Source organism: Nanorana parkeri, unplaced genomic scaffold (assembly GCF_000935625.1).
Source record: "Nanorana parkeri isolate BGI_ZX_2015 unplaced genomic scaffold, ASM93562v1 scaffold279, whole genome shotgun sequence".
Lineage (NCBI taxonomy): Eukaryota > Metazoa > Chordata > Amphibia > Anura > Dicroglossidae > Nanorana > Nanorana parkeri.
This window is the reverse complement of record NW_017306547.1, coordinates 560,839-580,608: the sequence shown is the minus strand read 5'-3', so window position 1 is coordinate 580,608 and position 19,770 is coordinate 560,839. Positions and strand designations below refer to the sequence as shown.

General features: G+C 40.1%; 1 protein-coding gene across 2 annotated transcripts in view; it reads left to right on the top strand.

The window, feature by feature from the left end:
- Window positions 1-19,770, top strand: part of HSD17B4 (hydroxysteroid 17-beta dehydrogenase 4) — a 242,148-nt gene extending 222,378 nt beyond the window's left edge. For both annotated transcript variants that reach the window (XM_018557309.1, XM_018557310.1), the window contains exons 23-24: window positions 16,219-16,346; window positions 19,517-19,770. In XM_018557309.1, coding sequence (XP_018412811.1) covers window positions 16,219-16,346; window positions 19,517-19,606 — 218 coding nt within the window. In that variant the 3' untranslated portion in view covers window positions 19,607-19,770. The remainder of the gene's footprint in view (window positions 1-16,218; window positions 16,347-19,516) is intronic.

Here is a 19,770-nt window from a genome sequence, read left to right as displayed (position 1 = left end):
TTAAACCTTCAAATGGGTCCCTCATGTTACTGTGACAAATGCCAATCCCTCTCTCTTTGTAGGGATCTGATCTCTTACTCTGTGGGACAGGAAGTGGAGGAAAAGCTGGTGAAGCAGATCTCTGCTTTCTCCGCTTCTTTGGGGGCCCCTAGGTGATATTAGGGGGTCTAATGGACCCCTGAGGTCTCCATAAAGAGGACATGTCACTTCCTCTTTGCTATCACATAGGAGGCTTGTGATAGCAATAGAGAATATTATCAGCAAATAAGGCTGTTCTCCATTCCATGCCCCCTGCCTTTTATTCGTTAAAGTTCAGGGGAGATATCGAGATAGTGGTTCTATGGCTATATGAAACAAAAGAGCTGATGGGATCGTACGCAGGTTCCCTTTACCACCACTGAATATTTTGTGAAAGTCACATTCACTGCTTTATACATATGCTTCTAAGTAGCCATTAGATAAAATGCAATCCCTATGAAAATTAGACCTTGACCCATCCATTGCATACCTTAATTGCAAACCAGCTATATAGTTTTTCCCAAGGGATTTCTAGTAGTGCTTCCATATACATGATCTGAAAATTTTATGGACTATTCAGTGGTGGACTTGCATTGTTTGTCTGTACTTACCCTAACACCTCTTCTTACAGCATGCCTTTAATTGGTGCTGCATTTCTCACTAATTTCTGCGTTATCATGTCTCATAAATATGGTTGTTTACTACATTATACGTTTACAACGTATATTCAATTTCTAGTTTTATCTATACAAATATGTTAAATTATGATCTTTGGATCTTCTGAGTACTAAAATGCCTTCTGTTCTGTTTATCTGTTCCTTGACTTTAAGCAATTTGTGTAAAGCAAAGCTTGCTAGTTAATTTTAGCCTTTACTACAAATGGAACACCTGCCACTTAAAAAGTGTTTGTCACTTGAACTTTTAAGCTTTTAGAAAGTATCTGGTTATGGACTTTAACAGTTACAAAAATCAAAATAACATCTTGTTATATGAAAGCAAGCTAATTATCACAATTTCATAGAAGAGCTTAGATTATCCCAGGATATGGAATAGTTTGTGCAGTTTTACTTGATGATGTCTGATGCTCATCCTGTTTAACACCAACGCATTTCCCATTCACTGCTGTGCGTCATGGCGGGAGCCTCTGAACCCATCGGACACCAGACAGATTTCATTTTTATATTGAATGTTAAAACTGGTAAAATGTCTCCTTTTCTGTGTATTTTTTACTCTAGTGTTATCACCTGCCACAGATTCAGGAATCCTTGGTTTTCCAGCTTTTATTTGTGCAAAAGTTTATGAGTAAACTGACTTTACTGCTAAACTTTTTTGCAGCAAGTGAAGGGTCTTGTCTAAATTATGAGATTTCCACGCTGTCATTTCAGTTTGGCACTGTGATTTTCAGTGCTGATATATCCAGCACCAGATACTGTGTATGCTGAAAGAGGTGTTAGTCAGGTTAAGAATTAGGACTGAAGTTAGTTTACTGTTAGCCAAGGATTAGGGAGTTTCCTTTAACCATTACATAGTTACACAGTTGCATAGTATTTGAGGTTACATAAAGACATATGTCCATCAAGTTCAACCTAGTTTGTGTGTGTATGGTCCTACTGATGTGTAGTATGTACAGTATCGGTCCCTGTGTGATCTCAAACTTAAGAGTACTTGTACTCTTGTATATTACGGTCTCTAAGGAAATCGTCCAATCGACTTTTGAATTATTCCACACTCTCAGCCGAAATCACAGCATGTGGCAGCGAGTTGCAGACCCTGACTGATCTAACTGAGAAGAAACCCCTTCGCCCCTTGAGCTGAAATTTTTTCTCCACCACTTTTAAGTGGTGGCCTCTCGTCCTTGTCATGGAGTTAAAAAGTTGAGTTAACCAGTTGACATCCGCGGTGTTAAACCCCCTTCCCATCCAGGCCATTTTTCAGTATTCAGCGCTGCGGTACTTTGACTGACATTTATTCCGTCATGGAGCGCTGTACTGAAATGAATTTTATACCCTTTTTTGGGGACAGATAGAGCTTTCTTTTGGTGGTATTTATTCACCACTGGGGGTTTTATTTTTTTTACTATATTAAGGAAAAATTACCGAAATTTAAAAAAAAAAACAGTTTCCCCTATATTAAATGATAAAACATTTATTATTACCCAATTTTTTGGTAAAATATAAAAGATGGGGTCACGTCGGGTAAAAAGACACTAAACATGTCAAGCCTTAAAATTGCGTGCGCGCGCGAAACCTCAAAAAACGATAATACCCAAAATTGGCCATAGGCGACGCTTTAAAAGCTGTTACTGCTCATCAGTTTAGTGTTATCAGTGATTGATGGCCCTAAAATGATTGCTCTCACTGCGACGTTCGCGGCGATATGTAACATGTGTAGCGCAATTGTAATTTTTGCGCGCTGGGGCACCGGACGCGTATTTATGTTTATAGGCGCGTAATCTCCTTATCTCCAATGAGAACATGTTTAAATTTAGTAGCCTGTTCTCATAGCTCAGGTCCGCCATCCCCTTTATGAGTTTGGTTGCCCTCCTCTGGACTCTTTCCAGTTCAAGGACATCCTTTCTGTTCACTGGTGCCCAAAACTGGACCGCATACTCCAGATGAGGCCGAACCAGTGATCTATAAAGTGGCAGAATTATAGACTTGTCCCTGCAAAACATTACCCTCTTAATACAGGACAGGACTCTACTAGCTTTGTTTACCGCAGCCTGACTCTGCGTGCTATTATTCAGCCTGTGGTCTACAATGACCCCCAAATCTTTTTCCCTTTCGGACTTCCCTAGTGGAGTTCCCCTTAGTGTGTAATCCGCTTTCTTATTTTTAACCCCAAAGTGCACAACTTTACATTTACCTACATTAACGCTCTATGAACGCTCAACAAAACATACAAACATGAAAATCCCATTGTTTTCTATGGGTCTGGTTCACACCTTTCCGTATTTCACACCTACGCTCAAACAAGTACATGTACTTCTTTGGGCCGTTTTGTAGGGCGTTTTACATTGGGATACAGCCAAGTAGCCTTCGGAATCGCTCAACTTTTTTACCGCGAATCGCGGTACAAAAACCGTGCGACAGACGCGCATATTCAATACGCCTAGGTGTGAACCCAGCCTTAGTGTCTGATTCAGTGTCTATTACCCTCCAGATTTTGGTATCAGCAAACACTGAAACATGACTGTTTACCCCACTCCCCAATATCTTTAATGAATAGGTTAAACAGCATGGGGCCCAGGACAGAACCCTGCGGCACGCCACTCATGACCCTAGCCCAATCCGAGAAGGTGCCATTTATCGATACTTTTTGTACCCGTTCCTGTAGCCAGTTTTCTATCCATGTACACACTATTTCGTCTATGCCCATAGACCTCAGCTTGTGTAGTAAACGTTTATGTGGTACCTTGGCAAACTGTTAGGACCAGTTCACACCACAAACAATGCGTTCCAGAGCAGTCAGCCTCTGGAACACACTGTATCACAACCCGGGCCGGTTCCCTGTGGTTAAGGGCGAGAGGGGGCGTGACAGTGCATTTAAGTCAATGGCACCGCAGCCACACCCCCCGCCCGCAGTGCGATTGCCCATACCGGATAGTGCTTGCAGCATTTTTACAGATCACACTGGACCAAACCGCAGGCACTAATGTTCAGGTGCGAACAATCGCACTGTTGTCAGGGACGTGGCTGTTTTGCCATTGAATTCAGTGCACCGCCACGCCCCTCCCGCCCCTGAACGCAGGAAGCTGTCCGGGTTGCAATACAGTGCATTCCAGAGGCTGGCTGCTCTGGAAAGCACTGTTTGTGCTGTAAACTGGCCTTCAAGGGTTAGGGCCTCCCCAGCTAAGTGTCAAGCATTAAAGAGACAGCACAAGAAGCTAAGACTGCTTTGTTGTTCCCTTGTTTGATTACATATCTCTGAATACATATATCTTGGTTTTAGGACAAACAAGGCTTTCTTTTAGAAACATTGTATAGGTAAAATTGTTGTTGTTTTTTTGCAATAAATATGTAACCGTTAAAATATGCACTTTGATCAGTGTACATTTTTTTAAAAAAATAGTGTTACTGTTGATAAAATGTATACATTTTATTCCATGTGTCCTGTTTAGAATGACACTAATTATGATTCTGGAACAAAGAATGGCAAAGTTATTTCAAAGTTTTTGTTTAGATTTTGTGCTTTTTTTTTAAGGTTGCTTTTACTACTATGATATGCAGATCAAAGCTTATTCCTTTGATCTATAGATGAATGAAACATAACTCCAAAAGAAACACTGTTAATGTGTATTTTGCGTCTGAACAGCTGGGAGCTGCTGGCAAGTGCGAGGGGGAAAGCGGCAGAATTACAGGGCATACAACACATGTGTACTTCACTTAAGTTTTGTTCATGTATTTAGCATGCCCAGTGTCAACAACTGGTTAAAATCTTATGTTTTGTATGTCCTGACCATGTGCTGTGCTGTCCCAATCATCTGAGATGTTTTGTGGCTGCTCAGATCACCCTCCCAGATAGCAAGCAGTTGAGCTGCAAGTTTGAAAATGACATGCTAAACTATTGCAGACTTGCCAAGCTTCACAATTTTGTTGCACAATTACAGCAAGTCTGCATTGCAAGTCTCCAGACCAGCGAGCTTGCAGAGCTCTTGCTAAGACCTGCAGGACTCTTGCTGTAGACTTGCCAAGCAAATTTGCTACAAATTCAAAAAGTGTCAACTAGAACTTGTGCTGCAAGTGTTCTGCAAGTCTACAACTTGCCAGGAATATGTGCAGCAAGTTAACGCGAATTACAATTTATCCATCCTACAAGTTTGTGGCAAGTTATCATTGCTATCTGGGCTGTATTAGTCATATACACTCATCTTATTGCTTTATTCATGCAGACTTAAAGAAATGTGCTACGATACATAAACAAAGGGGTATTGTGCCTTGGCCAACTTGAAATGCTGCCCCAAGGCCAGGGCCTATGTAGCGTTTCTGCAGATCTGGGCCTGAGCCACTTAGCAGCTGTAACAGTGTTTTTAATGTTATATTAAGTAGTAGCATTTAGTGATGTTTTTAGTAAATGTTCTTTAAGTTGAGTTCTGCTGTTGCGGGTCTCCAGGCTCTTGCTGAAATGTGCAAGTATATACTGTGCAGCATACGTACACTTTATGGCACACTTCGCTCCTAGAGTGCTGCCCTCTAGGGATGCAATGTCTGTACCCCCCATTGTTTCTCTGTCTTCTTCTGTTGTCTTACGTGTCAGGAGTCTTTTGTCTTCAGTCTTCTCCATTGGATGGTCACTGATGACATAACTCCAGCATATGCTCACAAGACTTGCAGTATAACACCCAGCCACACTGTTTTTACAGTTGCTGGGATTGTACACTAAACTGTGCATTTCCAGCATAATCTCTTCTACCATAAAACCCAACCAGTCTGTCAGGGACAGACACAGTTGTAAATATTGTGATTTAAAGGGTAGGTCAAGTTTAAAAAAAAAAAAATCCTATTTTTATTTTTTAAGAGGGATGAAAGGAGAACTATGGGGCAACCTTTTTTGGCCATAGTTCCCTTCTGAGTCACAGGAGGACATATGCTAATGTCCTCTGGTTACCCAAAATAGCGGGCTATTGCTGAGGGCACAAAGCCGCACCGAAGCCGGAACGGATCCCGACAAATACTGTTGAGAACCACCCCGCTGGTTGATTGACAGCTGGCTCTTCCTCTCTAGAAGCAGAGCCAGCTGTGCCCGCCCACTACCCTGTCCGTTCCTCCAGTTATAGTCAGCACTCTCTGCGGGGAGAGGATCAGGAAGTCAGCGATTGCGCTATGTGTTCGCCGACTTCCCAATCAATAGAGCTGGCCTGTGACCGCTTCAGTTCCACAGGTCGGCTTTAATTATGTGGATGAGTGTTTTTCACTCACCCCATAATTCTCCTTAAGTGTAGCTATACCAATTTGTTTCTTGTGGAAATCTCAATGTATCGCCATTAATGATGTATATGCAGGTCATGAATTCACAGCAATATGAAACAATTATGCAGTCATGTTGGCCAGTAAGTAATTGGCATGTCTTTACAGGGGACCTGGCAGCATAAATTAGTAAAATATAGCGTAATAATTTGCAGTAAAGTTAATAGATTAACATATGGCTAATTAGATAAACTGTTAGAGGTCTGTGGTAATTATAGTGAGCAAAAAATATCAGGACTTTCTTACAAGTCATCCCTGACCTTTGTTATCAGGGTTAATATGAATTAATTACGCCACGACTCTGTACTTGATGATCAATCACTGTTCATTAAAAAGATAAGAAACTTGATTTTTTAACCGGAATATATGGATTGGATGTGTTTTACTAATGAGTGAAATCATTATTAGCGTATACCTTTCATTAAAAAAAATGTGAAGTGGCATTATAAATACACTGATCAGCCATAACATTATAATCACTAAGAGGTGACGTGAATAACATTGATTATCTTGTTACCTTGGCACCTGGAAGTGGGTGGGATATATTAGGCAGGAAGTGAACATTTTGTCTCTGAGTTTGATGTGTTGGAACCATAAAAAATGGGTAAGAGTAAAGAGTTGAGCATCTTTGACAGGGACCAAATTGTGATGCCTATATGACTGGGTCAGAGGCACTCCAAAACTGCAGCTCTTGTGGGATGTTCCCACTCTGCAGTGGTCAGGACTTACTAAAAGTGGTCCAAGGAAGAAAAACCGGTGAACTGGCAACAGGGTCATGGGCAACCAAGTCTCATTGATCCACGTGGGGAGCGAAGGCTGGCTCATATAGTCTGATCCAATAGAAGAGCTACTATAGCTCAAATTGCTGAAAAAGATGATGCTGGTTCCGATAGAAAGGTGTCTGAACACACAGTGCATCACAGTTTTTTGCGTATGGGGCCGTGTAGACACAAGACCGATCAGGGTGCCCATGCAGACCCATGTCCACCACCAAAAGCGCCTACAGTGGGCGCGGAAGCATCGGAACTAGACCATGGAGCAATGGAAGAAGGTAGCCGTTCCTAATGAATCACGTTTTCTTTTACATCGTGTAGATGGCCAGGTGCGTGTGTGTCACTTACCTGGGGAAGAGATGGCATCAGGATGCACTATAGGAAGAAAGCAAGCCAGCGGAGGCAGTGTGTTGCTTTGTGATATGTTCTGCTGGGAATCTTTGGGTCCTGCCATTCATGTGGATATTACTTTGACATGTACCATCTACCTAAACATTGTTGTTGACCAAGTGCACCCCTTCATGGAAACGGCATTCCCTGATGGCAGTGGCCTCTTTCAGTTGGATAATGTGCAGAGGTCTAGGGGAATCCATGCCTTAATGGGTCAGAGCGGTTTTGCTGGCAAAAGAGAAACCTACTCAATATTAGGCGGGCGGTCATAATGTTATGGCTGATTGGTATATAACACAGGCAGCCCCAGGATCCTGCATGTATCCTTCAAATCCTTTCCATATGCCTTGGGAGTATTAAACCTGGGGAACTTTAATAACATAAATATCTGTTTGAGGTAGGAATGTTATGTGCTGCTCTTAAGCCTCATAAATGGTCATTGAAGCTGTCCCATCAATTTTAAGATCCAATAGTGAGCTCAGAGATTTGGAAGGGGAGGGCCAGAACCAGGCATTGATATGTGCTTATTATACTGTCCAGGGGGACTATATTTCATTCATGCTACCAATTCACCTTGTACCTTGCAAATAAAGGTTTACTTTAAATCTGAACTTTAGTCATCAAAGTAAGCACAGCAGTAATCAGAACTCTGTACAGGTAAGCGACCCTGTGTTAATAAATTCCCCTTTAGTGGATCTATGTCTACCAGAAGAACTGCTTTCCATCATGCTGGCAGCTCCTTCCTACTAGTAATACTGCTAGTACAGGGTATGGATTCAGGTTAGTTAGTAGATCACACTCTATTTATGTGATCCCTTTCTTAATGCACAGCAAGGGTAGGTGTTGAACATTCCTTTAGCTACTGATCCTAGTTACATGGAGCTCTTGCCCATCTTTCCCTGCTAACGGTGACGTTCTGTGCATAGAAGTACTGGTTACAGATTGTTTTCTAATGGCTTGGTGGTTAATGGTATTCATTAACACTGGGACATCTGAATTAATTATTGTTTCATTGGCAACAGTTGAGCTTAAAGTGTCAGGTTTGCACAGTGTATGGCATGCTGTGCCATATTTCCTCTTTAGCCAAGGGGCTCTAGTGTAAACAATGCTAAACTAGATTGCTTCAACACAGTTTGGAAGGTGTCTGTTACCATCATATCTTTGTTTTTCTGATGTTGACTGTTGTGGGTTTCTAATAAATGTGCCCTCTCTACCATTATAGCATGCTGAAAGCTATGGTAACACTTTATTCATATCAGTTATGTTTTCATTATACAACATCAATTTCCAAGAGAGACAGACAGCCATGATTGTCCTTACACCCGGACTTGGATATTCAGTCTCTAATGATTTTCATCATGTAGACGTATGAAAGATTTACATTAGGACTGTGAGCCCTTTCAAATAATTGAACTTTATGCTGATAACACATGCTGCCTTTTGGCTCCCACGTATGTATAGCAGCTCAAATAATAGAGTCCTAGAGTTTAACAAGAATGTAAACTGCTACGGTCATCCAGTATTTAATAATGTTCACTTTTAACTTTCTGCTCAAGAGTCATCGTCTGATTTAGCGAAGGTAAATTAGTAGCCAATATAAATCTAGTATAAAAATGTTGCAGAAATAGTGTTGTGCCTGTTTTTTTGTAAAAGGAAAACAACAACTAGCTCTGCTCATGGTGAATGGTTTTAAATGTTTATTTAAAAGAGAAGAGTTACAAACTAAAAGTAAAGAGTGGAAAGCACAATGCAGTAACACAGCAGTGGAGGTCTGAGAGAACTCTATAGAACAGGGGTAGCCAAACTCCGGCCCTCCAGCTGTGGTGAAACTACAAATCCCATGATGCATTTCTCTCCGGGAGTCATGTCTGTGACTGTGAGAATCTTGCAATGCCTCATGGGATTTGTAGTTCCACCGCAGCTGGAGGGCCGGAGTTTGGCTACCCCTGCTATAGAATATTAGAAGACTTCTGACTCTACTGACTGCACAACAAGACATTGTTCTAATAACATTTTTTTATTTAAACAAAACACAGGGCAAACCTTTTGTTATATAAATAACCTAATATTTGCATATAAGCACCTTTTTATATTATCATTTAACCATTAGTAAAACGTATAACAATTACTTTCTGTCGGCCAGTCTTCCCACTAACTTCAAAGTGTTAACTGAAGAGTTATAAAGGGTTCTTTTAAATCCTGTTTTCCAGCTCTTAACTGCATAAAAGAAAAAGTATTTTACTGAAACAGCCCTGTAGGGAGCATTTCTCATAAAAACCTTCTTATCACACTTGATTTTCTTAGGGGGAACAACACTGCTGTTGACAGTTTTGGAAATCACCGTAGAAGACTATCTTATATAAAGTACACATATGTCTGTTATTATTCAGGGACCATAAATCTGATATGGAGCTGAATTTGCTTACTATAAAAAGCTTGGCATAATGTATTTCCCATGCTCTCTCAAATCACCGCTTTCGGGTTTCACAGTTCTGACGGCAGTGATGTTTTAGATTTGAACTGTTTGTCTCTTTCGCAGTCTTGGGTGTAAATTTAAATAACAATGCAGAGGATCATAAGGGTGGAAGAAAAACAGCATGAGACCTGAAAGATTTTGAGAAGAAAATCCTTTAAAAGTTAACCCATTTCTGAGGTGCGAAAGCCTTTGAAATAAATATGCAAAATTGTTTGAAATTCTAACTAGATGTCTCTTTTTTTTAACATATATACCCCTGCAGATACTGACTATGCAATAGTAGATAAAAGGTCTGACTAAAACACCTTAGGGAATATGAATAATGTGGTGAATGTAATATTCACTGCACATTCACTAGGGCATCATTCACCAGATTTTGGCACATCATAAGGATGTCACCCAGGGGTCCCATAGTTTCATCTGGAATGCAGTATGCTTCACTATAAGGCTCATGCACACACAACGCAAGAGCAAAAATGTATATTGCGTATATGCATGCACTATATGCAAACCCGGAATGCATACAGAACTGTATATGCGTGTATAATACGCAGAAATACGCTGCCAGGATGCATCTCGGATCCATTCTGTTTTTTGCGCATCGTTACGCTACGCAAATATACGGCTCCATACACAGCTATGTGTAGGGAGCCATATATTTGCATATGAGACAATACGCGTGTACGTGCATATACGCAGTGTATTGTACGGCAGTGTGATAGAGTCCTGTACTCAACCCGATAGAACACCTTTGGGATGAATTGGAGCGGAGACTGCGAGCCAGGCCTTCTCATCCAACATCAATACCTGACCTCACAAATGCATTCTTGGAAGAATGGTCAAACATTCCCATAGACACACTCCTAAACCTTGTGGACGCCTTCCCAGAAGAGTTGAAGCTGTTATAGTGGCAAAGGGCCAACTCAATATTGAACCCTACGGACTAAGACTGGGATGCCATTAAAGTTCATGTGCGTGTAAAGGCAGGCGTCCCAATACTTTTGGCAATGTAGTGTGTATATAAGAAAATACATCCTGAGGCTACTGTCAAATTGACTAGATTTGAGTTGATCAACAATTCTTTTTTTCTTAACTAAAAAAAAGAAATGAAAATAATGTTATTGAAAAACTAAAATCTAGAAAGCAAAATGTATGCAAAATAGATGAGATGAACTGAAATAAGGGGGGAAAAATGACTGCGAATAAACTAAACTGATTTAGACCATAGATTAACTCAATGCAATATGAATGAATACGCGGTTTAAATATTTGTAAGCCAAAGATTATTAGATGCATATTTCTAGAGCAAAATAGAATAGAATACAAAGATGGAATACCATTTTCATCAACTGTTCCTACAGTACATTAAACATTGACAGGGGTGTTTGTTGGCGCTCTGAGCCATGGAGCGAGTAACAGCAGAATCTGTTAAATGTTCAAGAGGGGCTCATTGTTAAAGTGTTTAAAGACTGGACTGTCAGCCGAAAATCTGGGTCTGAACGTGCAAATTGTGGCCGTCAGCGACTATTCAATGTTAGGGCAGAACGGAGAGGGGCAAGACTGGTACAAGACAACAGAAGGGCAACAGAAGATAGTTCTTAATGACATTGGCTGTATGTTTGGGGTTGTTGTCCTGCTGCAGGATAAATTTGGAGCCATTCAAACGCCTCCCTGATGGTATGGCATGATGGATACGTCTATTCTTTTATTTCTCAGCATTGAGGACATTATGGAGCCTGACCAAATCTCCAACTCCATTGGCAGAAATGCAGCCCCAGACTTGCAAGGAACCTCCACCATGTTTCACTGTTGCCGGCAGACGCTGATTATTGTACCGCTCTCCAGCCCTTCGGTGAACAAACTTGCCTCTTGCTAGAGCCAAATATTTCACATTTTGAGTCATCAGTCCAGAGGCAGCCTACATCCACAGAAGATCTGTAGTTAGTTCTCCAAGATGTTTGGAACAACCTATAGTGTACCTAGAAGAATCTGTTTAACAGTAGCTGTTTTGAAGGAAAAGAGTGGTCACACCAAATATTGATTTGATTTGGATTTCTCTTTTGTTCATTTACTTTCCATTTTGTTAATCGATAAAAATAAAATATTAACACTTATTTATGAAAGAATGCCTATGTTACAGCATTTTTTCACACCTGCCTAAAATTTCTGCACAGTACTCTATATACATATACGCACAAACAGTTGTAGCATAATAAAAAAAAAGTTTTAATCAAAAGGATTCAGCATACAGTGTAGCAATGTGAATATTTTGGTCTTCATCAAGCTTAATAAAGAGCATGGGCTGCTAGAAACTGGGGATATTAATACTACTTCAGTTCAGAATGTATGTTGTGTTCTTGAGAATAGCACATCATGCTGACTGATGGCCCAAATGGCAAGTGCAACACAGGCATCCTTCTGTGGGTAGAAACTTATACTGTTTTCTTATTGTTGTCTGCCGGTTGCCTGCATCAGCCTTTGCCTGTGATACGATTCTTACCCAATGCCAGCAATCATCAAAATTCTATATACATGCTAACCTTGTCAGACCTCTGCTGTGACTTATACCTCTTATCAGATTCATCCTAATACGCTGCTTGCCTCACCCTCTGCCAGCTTAAAGGCTACGTTTTTACCAAACCGTTTAGTACTTTTACTTTGGTAGCCAGGTATCTGTTGCTATTAGTAACATTATGGTATAGGGACCTGGAAATGCAACAAAAGCCAACACTTTCTGCATGAATCCTTAAGAAAGAACACAACTCATTAGATGCAGCACCTCGGGGGAGCCCCAGCTGGCCTCTTTAGGCCACAGCCTGTATTTGTCATTTTCAAATTCAACCCTATGTAATATGTAGGAATCTGGGTTTGCAAAGATTTTCTTTAACACACAATAGGCCTGTGGCTTTAGTTAAATCCTCCTGGCAGGACATACAACAGTGGAAAAATGGCAAAATATGTTGTGAAGTTCATGCAGAAGTGTTGACAAAAATTGTCAAATGCGGAAATCTGAAGCTCCCACTTACTGCTGTTAGCAGCAAGTTTCAATGCTCTGACAAACGGAAAAATACTTTGAGCCTCTCAAGCATCACCCTTGTTCATTGACTTTGCACTATGATAACTTGTATCACATCACTATGCCAGTGTTTGCTTTGTGTAGCGTGATTTATTTGTCACGGACTCCCCACTCTATGCCTGTTGCTGTCATTTCATTGTGGTGTGTGTGTTTAGATGAGGAGAGTGAACTTTTAAAATGGAGCTCGGCAGAGAAAACTGATAAGCTACAGAGCTTTTGGGATGGAGAAATGCTGAGAATTGAATCATACAGTAGAAGCAGTTGTCCTGTATATTCTATATACTTCTGTGTGTGTGCTTTAGTGTATGCAGCCGTAAGCAATCTGTTTTGTGGTAAAAAGTTATGACAATCTTGCAGAGATGAGCTGTGTTTCTTCACAAGTTTAATACAAGCCTTGTATAGATTAGAAAAAGATTACATCTGCCTTCTCTTTATTAACCCCTTCATGACTGAGCTAGTTTTTAGTTTCTGTTCCTAAATGACTGACACACTTTTTACATTTTTGCTGTGTGATTCTTCCACAGCAGCAAGTTTTGATTATTATTATTATTTTTAGAATTTTTTTAATAATAATTATAGTATACAAATATATTTATATATAAACGTTTTATTTTCCTAATTTTTTGTACACTTTTTTTTTTTTTTTACACTTTGTAAAAAAAATAAGTGTAAAAAAATAAATATTTTTTTTTTGTCAGTTTATATCAAGCAATCACTATGACTGCTTAATAAATTAACTTTTTTAAATATTGATCCAGATGGGAAAAACCTTTCCCATCTGGATCAATATTACAACTATCAGTCCCTCCCCTCATACCAATGTGCTAGGTGTAATCCTGGACTCTGATCTGTGATTTCAGCCATACATCCAATCACTGTCCAATCTTGCCACTTTCACTTCCGTAACATTTCTGAAGTACGCCCTTAACTATTGACACCACCAAGCTACTAATTCACTCGCTTGTTATCTCTTGCCTCAGTCCCGCCTTACCAAACTGAACTTTTACTTTCTCCATCAACTCATCCTCACACAGTTATTACCTTAAGTATCACTTGCCCCTCAGAACAAAAGACAAGGGGCGCCTACCCTAGTGTGGATCGATTTTATTGAGAAGCAGCAAAGATAAAATTATACTCACAAGAGTAGATCACAAAAGAGCTTTCAAAATCCAAGGAATGTTAAACCAGGAAATGATGGATAAGAGCTGCACTAACTTGCCCCTCCCTTTAACCATTTGAAGACCAGGGTGGTAAACCCCTTTCTTGTCCAGGCCTTTTTTCAGTATTCAGCGCTGCGGTACTTTGATTGACGTTTATTCTGTCATGCAACGCTGTACTGAAATGAATTTGATATCATTTTTTGGGGACACATAGAGCTTTCTTTCCATGGCATATAATCACCACTGGGGGGTTTTATTTTTCACTACATAAAGGAAAAATTGCCAAACATTTTGTCAAAAAATATTTCCTCCTACATTATGTTTTGAAAAATGTATTACTAACCAATTGTTTGGTAAAATATAAAAGATGGGGTCACGTCGGGTAAATAGACACCAAAAAACTACAATACCCAAACTTACCAATAGGCAACACTTTTAAAGCTTTTTACCGCTCATCAGTTTAGTGTTATCGGAAATTGATGGCACTAGAATGATTGCTTGCACTACGTCTGTTTATTTACAACGAGCGGACGGCAAGTGGTTAAAGTTTTTTTTTAAATCACAAGCAGGACCCACATAACCCTCTTGTCTTGATTTGTATTGTAACTGCACTGTCTCCCTTCATATTGTAAAGCACTGCACAAACTGTTTGTGCTATATAAATCCTCTCTATTAATAATAATGATATGCCAGTATGGATGCAAGAAAGGAAATGAATTTAAATATTACTTATTTCTATCTATTCAGATTTGTGTTTTAAAGGGGTTCTAAACCTTCCCGTTTTTTTGCCAATATCTACTGCTATCAAGCAGTAGATATAGGCAAACAGTTTCAAAAAATAAACAAAAAAAACGCTTTAACAGCGGTTTAAACTTACCTTATTTTCGCTGCACGCTCCCGCCCGAGAAAACGAAACTGTTCGGGGGGCCGCAAAGCATCTTGAGGCAGGCACATGCGCAGTCGGGAGACGAGCAGAGACGCAAGGTAAGTCTATGGACGCAGACACCGTGGGATCAGAAGTGCCAGCAAGCAAAGAGGAGTCAGCGCTGGATCAGAGAGCCGCCGCACCGCTGGAGTGACAGATGAAAAGATGAGGAAAGAAGAAGAAAATCGGATTAAGAGACATCATTTAAGGTAAGTGCTGACGTTAACATTGGGGGGAGGGAAAAACATTTTATCCTTTAATGGCACTTTAATGAAATTTGTTTTGCTACTACACAATTATTTGCACATTAATGTTCTATTTCAAATCAAAGATGGTCATGTGACATACTATAGCATGGGGAGACTGCACAACGCCTGCTCCAGAGGTTAGCTCCATCCTTGTTCTAGCTCCAGCAACTCAATTCCTGCTCTGTTTCAGCACAGGAGCTTGTCCAAAACAAAAGACATGCTGCACTGTGGCTCCAGACTATGAGCTATGGAGCTAGTTCCTGAATTGAAAGCTGGTCAACCCAAGTACAGAACATTTCTCTTTCGAATTGCCTGGTATTTAGCCCCGCCCTTTCTGCTCTATTTGTTTCTGTGTTTGGATTCTTCACTGTGATTTTGCTGTTTAGTCGGTCAGTAGTTTTGGGCAGAGTGGCCATTCTTTAGAAGGTGTAGTGCCAATAATTTAGGTATTTTATAGCACATGGTTGGGAAGAGTTGGGAACATGCACATGGTGCTATACCCAGAACACCAGGTAAATCTACTGTGGATATCACACAAGTGATTTACATACTTGTTAAAGATAAAGCCTAGAAGATTTGTACTTTTTCTATTTCAGGTGTATCTTTAGTCCAAACATAAACTTTTTTTTTTTTCTTTTCTTGGATATAGTGGGAAGAATTAGAGCCTCTTTCATGTTTTTTTTAATTATTATTGCTATCTGTGTTGCCACTGCGCTTTATTTGTCCTGCAGACCATCAAGAAGAAAAACCCAAGCTTTGACAGTTACTGAAACAGAATTTGAAGAGAAATCTTTCAATGGGGACACTTGTTACATTGACTTGTGTCAATGTACTTTAAAGAGTAATGCAGATTGTGACTGTTATTAAGTGTAATCAAAATGATTGAGATCAATTAGTACAATTTAATTCCCTCCTTGAACCACTTGATCTCATCCCCTATATGTGACCGCATCTGTCAAAAGCTGTGCCATTTTACTAAGCTCTGCTCTCTGGGACCTGACAAACAGAAATGATGAAGGGGCTGTTGGGAGGTATCCATGATTTAGTCTATCTGTACCCCAAAAGCTATTAATGGCATCTTGATAAGACTTGGGTAAGATCTAAAGGCACTTGTAAAGGAATTGTTTTATATAATAAATTAATAATAATAATAATTAATTTCAAACTTGTATTTCTCCCTCGAAAGCTATTGACCTGAAGAATGGGGCTGGTGAAGTCTATCGTGGTAAAGTCCGTGGCCGTGCTGATACCACATTTACACTTGCTGATCAAGACTTTATGGATCTTGTTTTGGGAAATCTAAATCCTCAAAAGGTAGGGAATTAAACAATATCTTAATTCAGAAATGAGTGTTCTGACCTTGAAACTATGTCCAAGACATGAATCTCTTTAAAGTTTGGTGCTCTAATTGAGCTGTCAAGAAGATGAACGGGAACTGGGATCTACAGTTAGCTAGATACCATTAAGCAATTAAGTTTAGGATTGAACACAAAATATTAAGCAATGCGTAGAGCATAGTGTCACCCTAATTTTGTGAGACTGCTTGATCAGATATGTTTAAAGGAGAACTCCGGGGTTAGGGCTCATAGTTCTAAGGGTAACAGGAGGACACAAACTAGCGTCCTCCCGTCACCCTAAGCTCAGTATACTGCGAGTATACTGAGACGCCGCAGCTGAAACGGATCCCGACAATTATGTCTGGATCCGCCCAGCTGCGTGAGTGACAGCTGGCTCTGCCTATCTAGAGGCAGAGCCAGCTGTACCCGCCCCTCCCCCGTCCGTTCCGCCTGTCAGCGCTGGAGGATCGGAGCAGGGAGGGGGGGAATCCAGCCCCTCCCCTGTCACGGCTCTCTGCCGTGACGGCATTGAGAAGTGAGCGAATGCCGGTATGTGTTCGCTCACTTCCCGATCTACTGAGCCGACCTGTGACAGTCTCATTGCCACAGGTCGGCTAGAACTATGAGATGAGTGAAAAGCACTCACCTCATAGTTCTCCTTTAATATATTTACTGAAAATCGCCTCTTTCCTCCTTAAACAAAAAAAGTAATTTATTCACAGATGTCCCAAGGTTTTTAATAGCATTTATTGCGATCAATACTCTCCTCAATGCAGCTTGCTATAATGCCAGCGTTGTCCTAGAGTGCTGAACGATATGCTGGGAAGTGTCTGCTGTTTAAATTATCAGGGTAGGGGGAGGAGACTGTGCAATTTGACCTCCTTTCAGCTTTTTGCTACTCAGCAGCGTGTAAGCCATCCCATGGAGTCACTGACATCACATCTCTAAGTCAACCATTTGGGGGCCAAATATTTAAGCTGGAGGTCTTAGTGATGATATTGAGTCTCTGTGGAAAAGCCTACAACTCCTCACATCTGCATAGGACCTTTTCAGGCAAGTAGATATCTCATGCAGAACAGATGCTACAAAGCAAAGCTCAGTATGCTGCAAAACACCAAAGCTCCTCACCCACTCCACTTCTAACGGAATTGCTCTCATTATTAAAGTGCATCTAAAGCAAAAACCTATTAAATCAGTTTTGTATCGAGTTGTCGAGCATTTAAATCCCCTTTTAGGGTATGTTTTTTAATTATACATGCAATAATGTGCCGAGCTGAAGAAACAATCAAATATAAACAGTGAAAAATACAACAATGATTATAAGCTGAACTCAAACCACATAACATACACAGTGAGATAAAGTCCAAAACAAATCAAACGATGTGCACTTGAGGCCTACTCTGTGGATCCAGACCCAGGTGAGCACTCCTTTGTAATTTGTGCATTCACTTGGTGGAGGTGAAGGATTATCAAAGAGTCTTTTTTCCTGCACACTATAAAGTCTGCTTCAGAGGACTGCTCATGTTGCTTGTACAGGTTGCATCGCATTGTTTGGATTCGTTATCTGCACCGCATCAGTTGATTTGTTTTGGACTTTATATCACTGTGTATGTTATGTGGTTTAAGTTCAGCTTATAATTATTGTTGTATTTTTCACTGTTTATATTTGGTTGTTTCTTTAGCTTGGCACATTATTGCATGTATATTTTGTATTATATCAGATATCATTTAAGTGCTTAGTAGCTCTTTTTCACTTTTTTTGCATCATCACTGGCGCAGATCTTTTTTGTTTTATATGTTTTTTAATTAGATGTATGTGTCCTATGGGATAGATTTTCCTTCAATTCCTGTCCCGGAGACAAAGCAGGAATTGAGTGCAAATATCTCTAAAGCGAGGAATTCTGATTTTAGACAGTTGATACCAGGACAGATGTCCTTGGAACATTTTTGCTTGCCTCCTATTTCAGTGGCAACTGTAAAATCTTGGATTTTCTATCACCGGGACAAATAAATCTCCCCAGTTAGAACACGGCAATGAAAACCTAAATCAGTACATCTGTTTCACACTTCTCTTATATGCGTTGTAGCAAAAAAGTGGGGTGCATGGCCTATAGAGGTACCTGTCAATCGCAGGAAATGGCCTCCACACACCTAAAAGAGAGATGACATGAGACCTCAGTAAAACTCTAATCTGGTTTTTTTAGTGTGCTGGCTTTATCTTATATTGAGAAACAAAAGCCTGACAAAGGCCTAATCCTACTTCACTTCATCCAAAAATAATAATTAAAAAAAGGTTTTGACTAGAGATGCACTTTAATTCAGTAAACACAGCTCGTCTTTACAGGCATTACCAAGAACATCAATAAAATAATAAATATTGTTTTCCTTTAACCCTTAAACCACAATTGATACAGTTCAGACATAGGACAATAACATAGATGCATATGATTAAATGCGCCTTGCATAAGATGATGCAGGACACATATAATCTCACTAAGTAGAGAGTCACCACTGTGTGGCTTTGCAATGTGTTCCCAGATCTATACCAATTAAATGTATAAGACATAAAAGAAAAATACAAGAGAATGAGGGCGTAGAGATATAAAATGCAAAGGCATTATCTCCATACCACTGAGTCAGCAGGGAGACTAAACGTTGCCTTTAAGGCATAAGTATCATTGTAGATTGCAGCACTCAGCATTCTCTTAAGCATCACAAGGAAAATTTCAGAAAGCAATATATTTACCGCACGAAAGACTGTTCCCCTTTGAGCGTAAACGCCAAACGCGCGCTTGCAATGTGTGCCATCAGCTGAAGCACTTTATTTTCTTGCAAGGCATTTAATTTAGAGGGTTTTTTTTTCTTTGCTTCTTGCCAGAATTTGACTGCAAAATTAAGTGTGCATTTATGTCTTGTGGGAAGAAAAGATGGTGATTTCAATGTATTGCTGATTATATTACATTGAAGCTTGTTCATCTTTGATGCTATGTGCCGTGTTTTTAGAATTACTCATTTCAACTCTTTTGGGACAGGCTGTGCTTTTCAAAGTGACATTTCTGCAGAAAGAGAAAAAGCAGAGGGGGGATGGAGATAACAAAACAATATCCGCGTGTTTGATGTTTTTTTTTTTTCTCATTTTATTCTTAGGCATTTTTCGCCGGCAAGCTCAAAGTGAAAGGCAACATCATGCTGAGTCAAAAACTGGAGATAATATTGAAAGACTATGCTAAGCTGTGAGAATATGGCTGCAAGGTCAAGCAATGCCGTCCTGACATTTAAAGTGTACCTGTCACCCATATACAGGGAGCACAGCCATTTATTTGGCTGAATTTACAGAGAATCTACTTGCCTCTTTGCCTTCAGCCCTGTAGTGTTCTGCTCATAGGTTCAGTTCCTGTTTT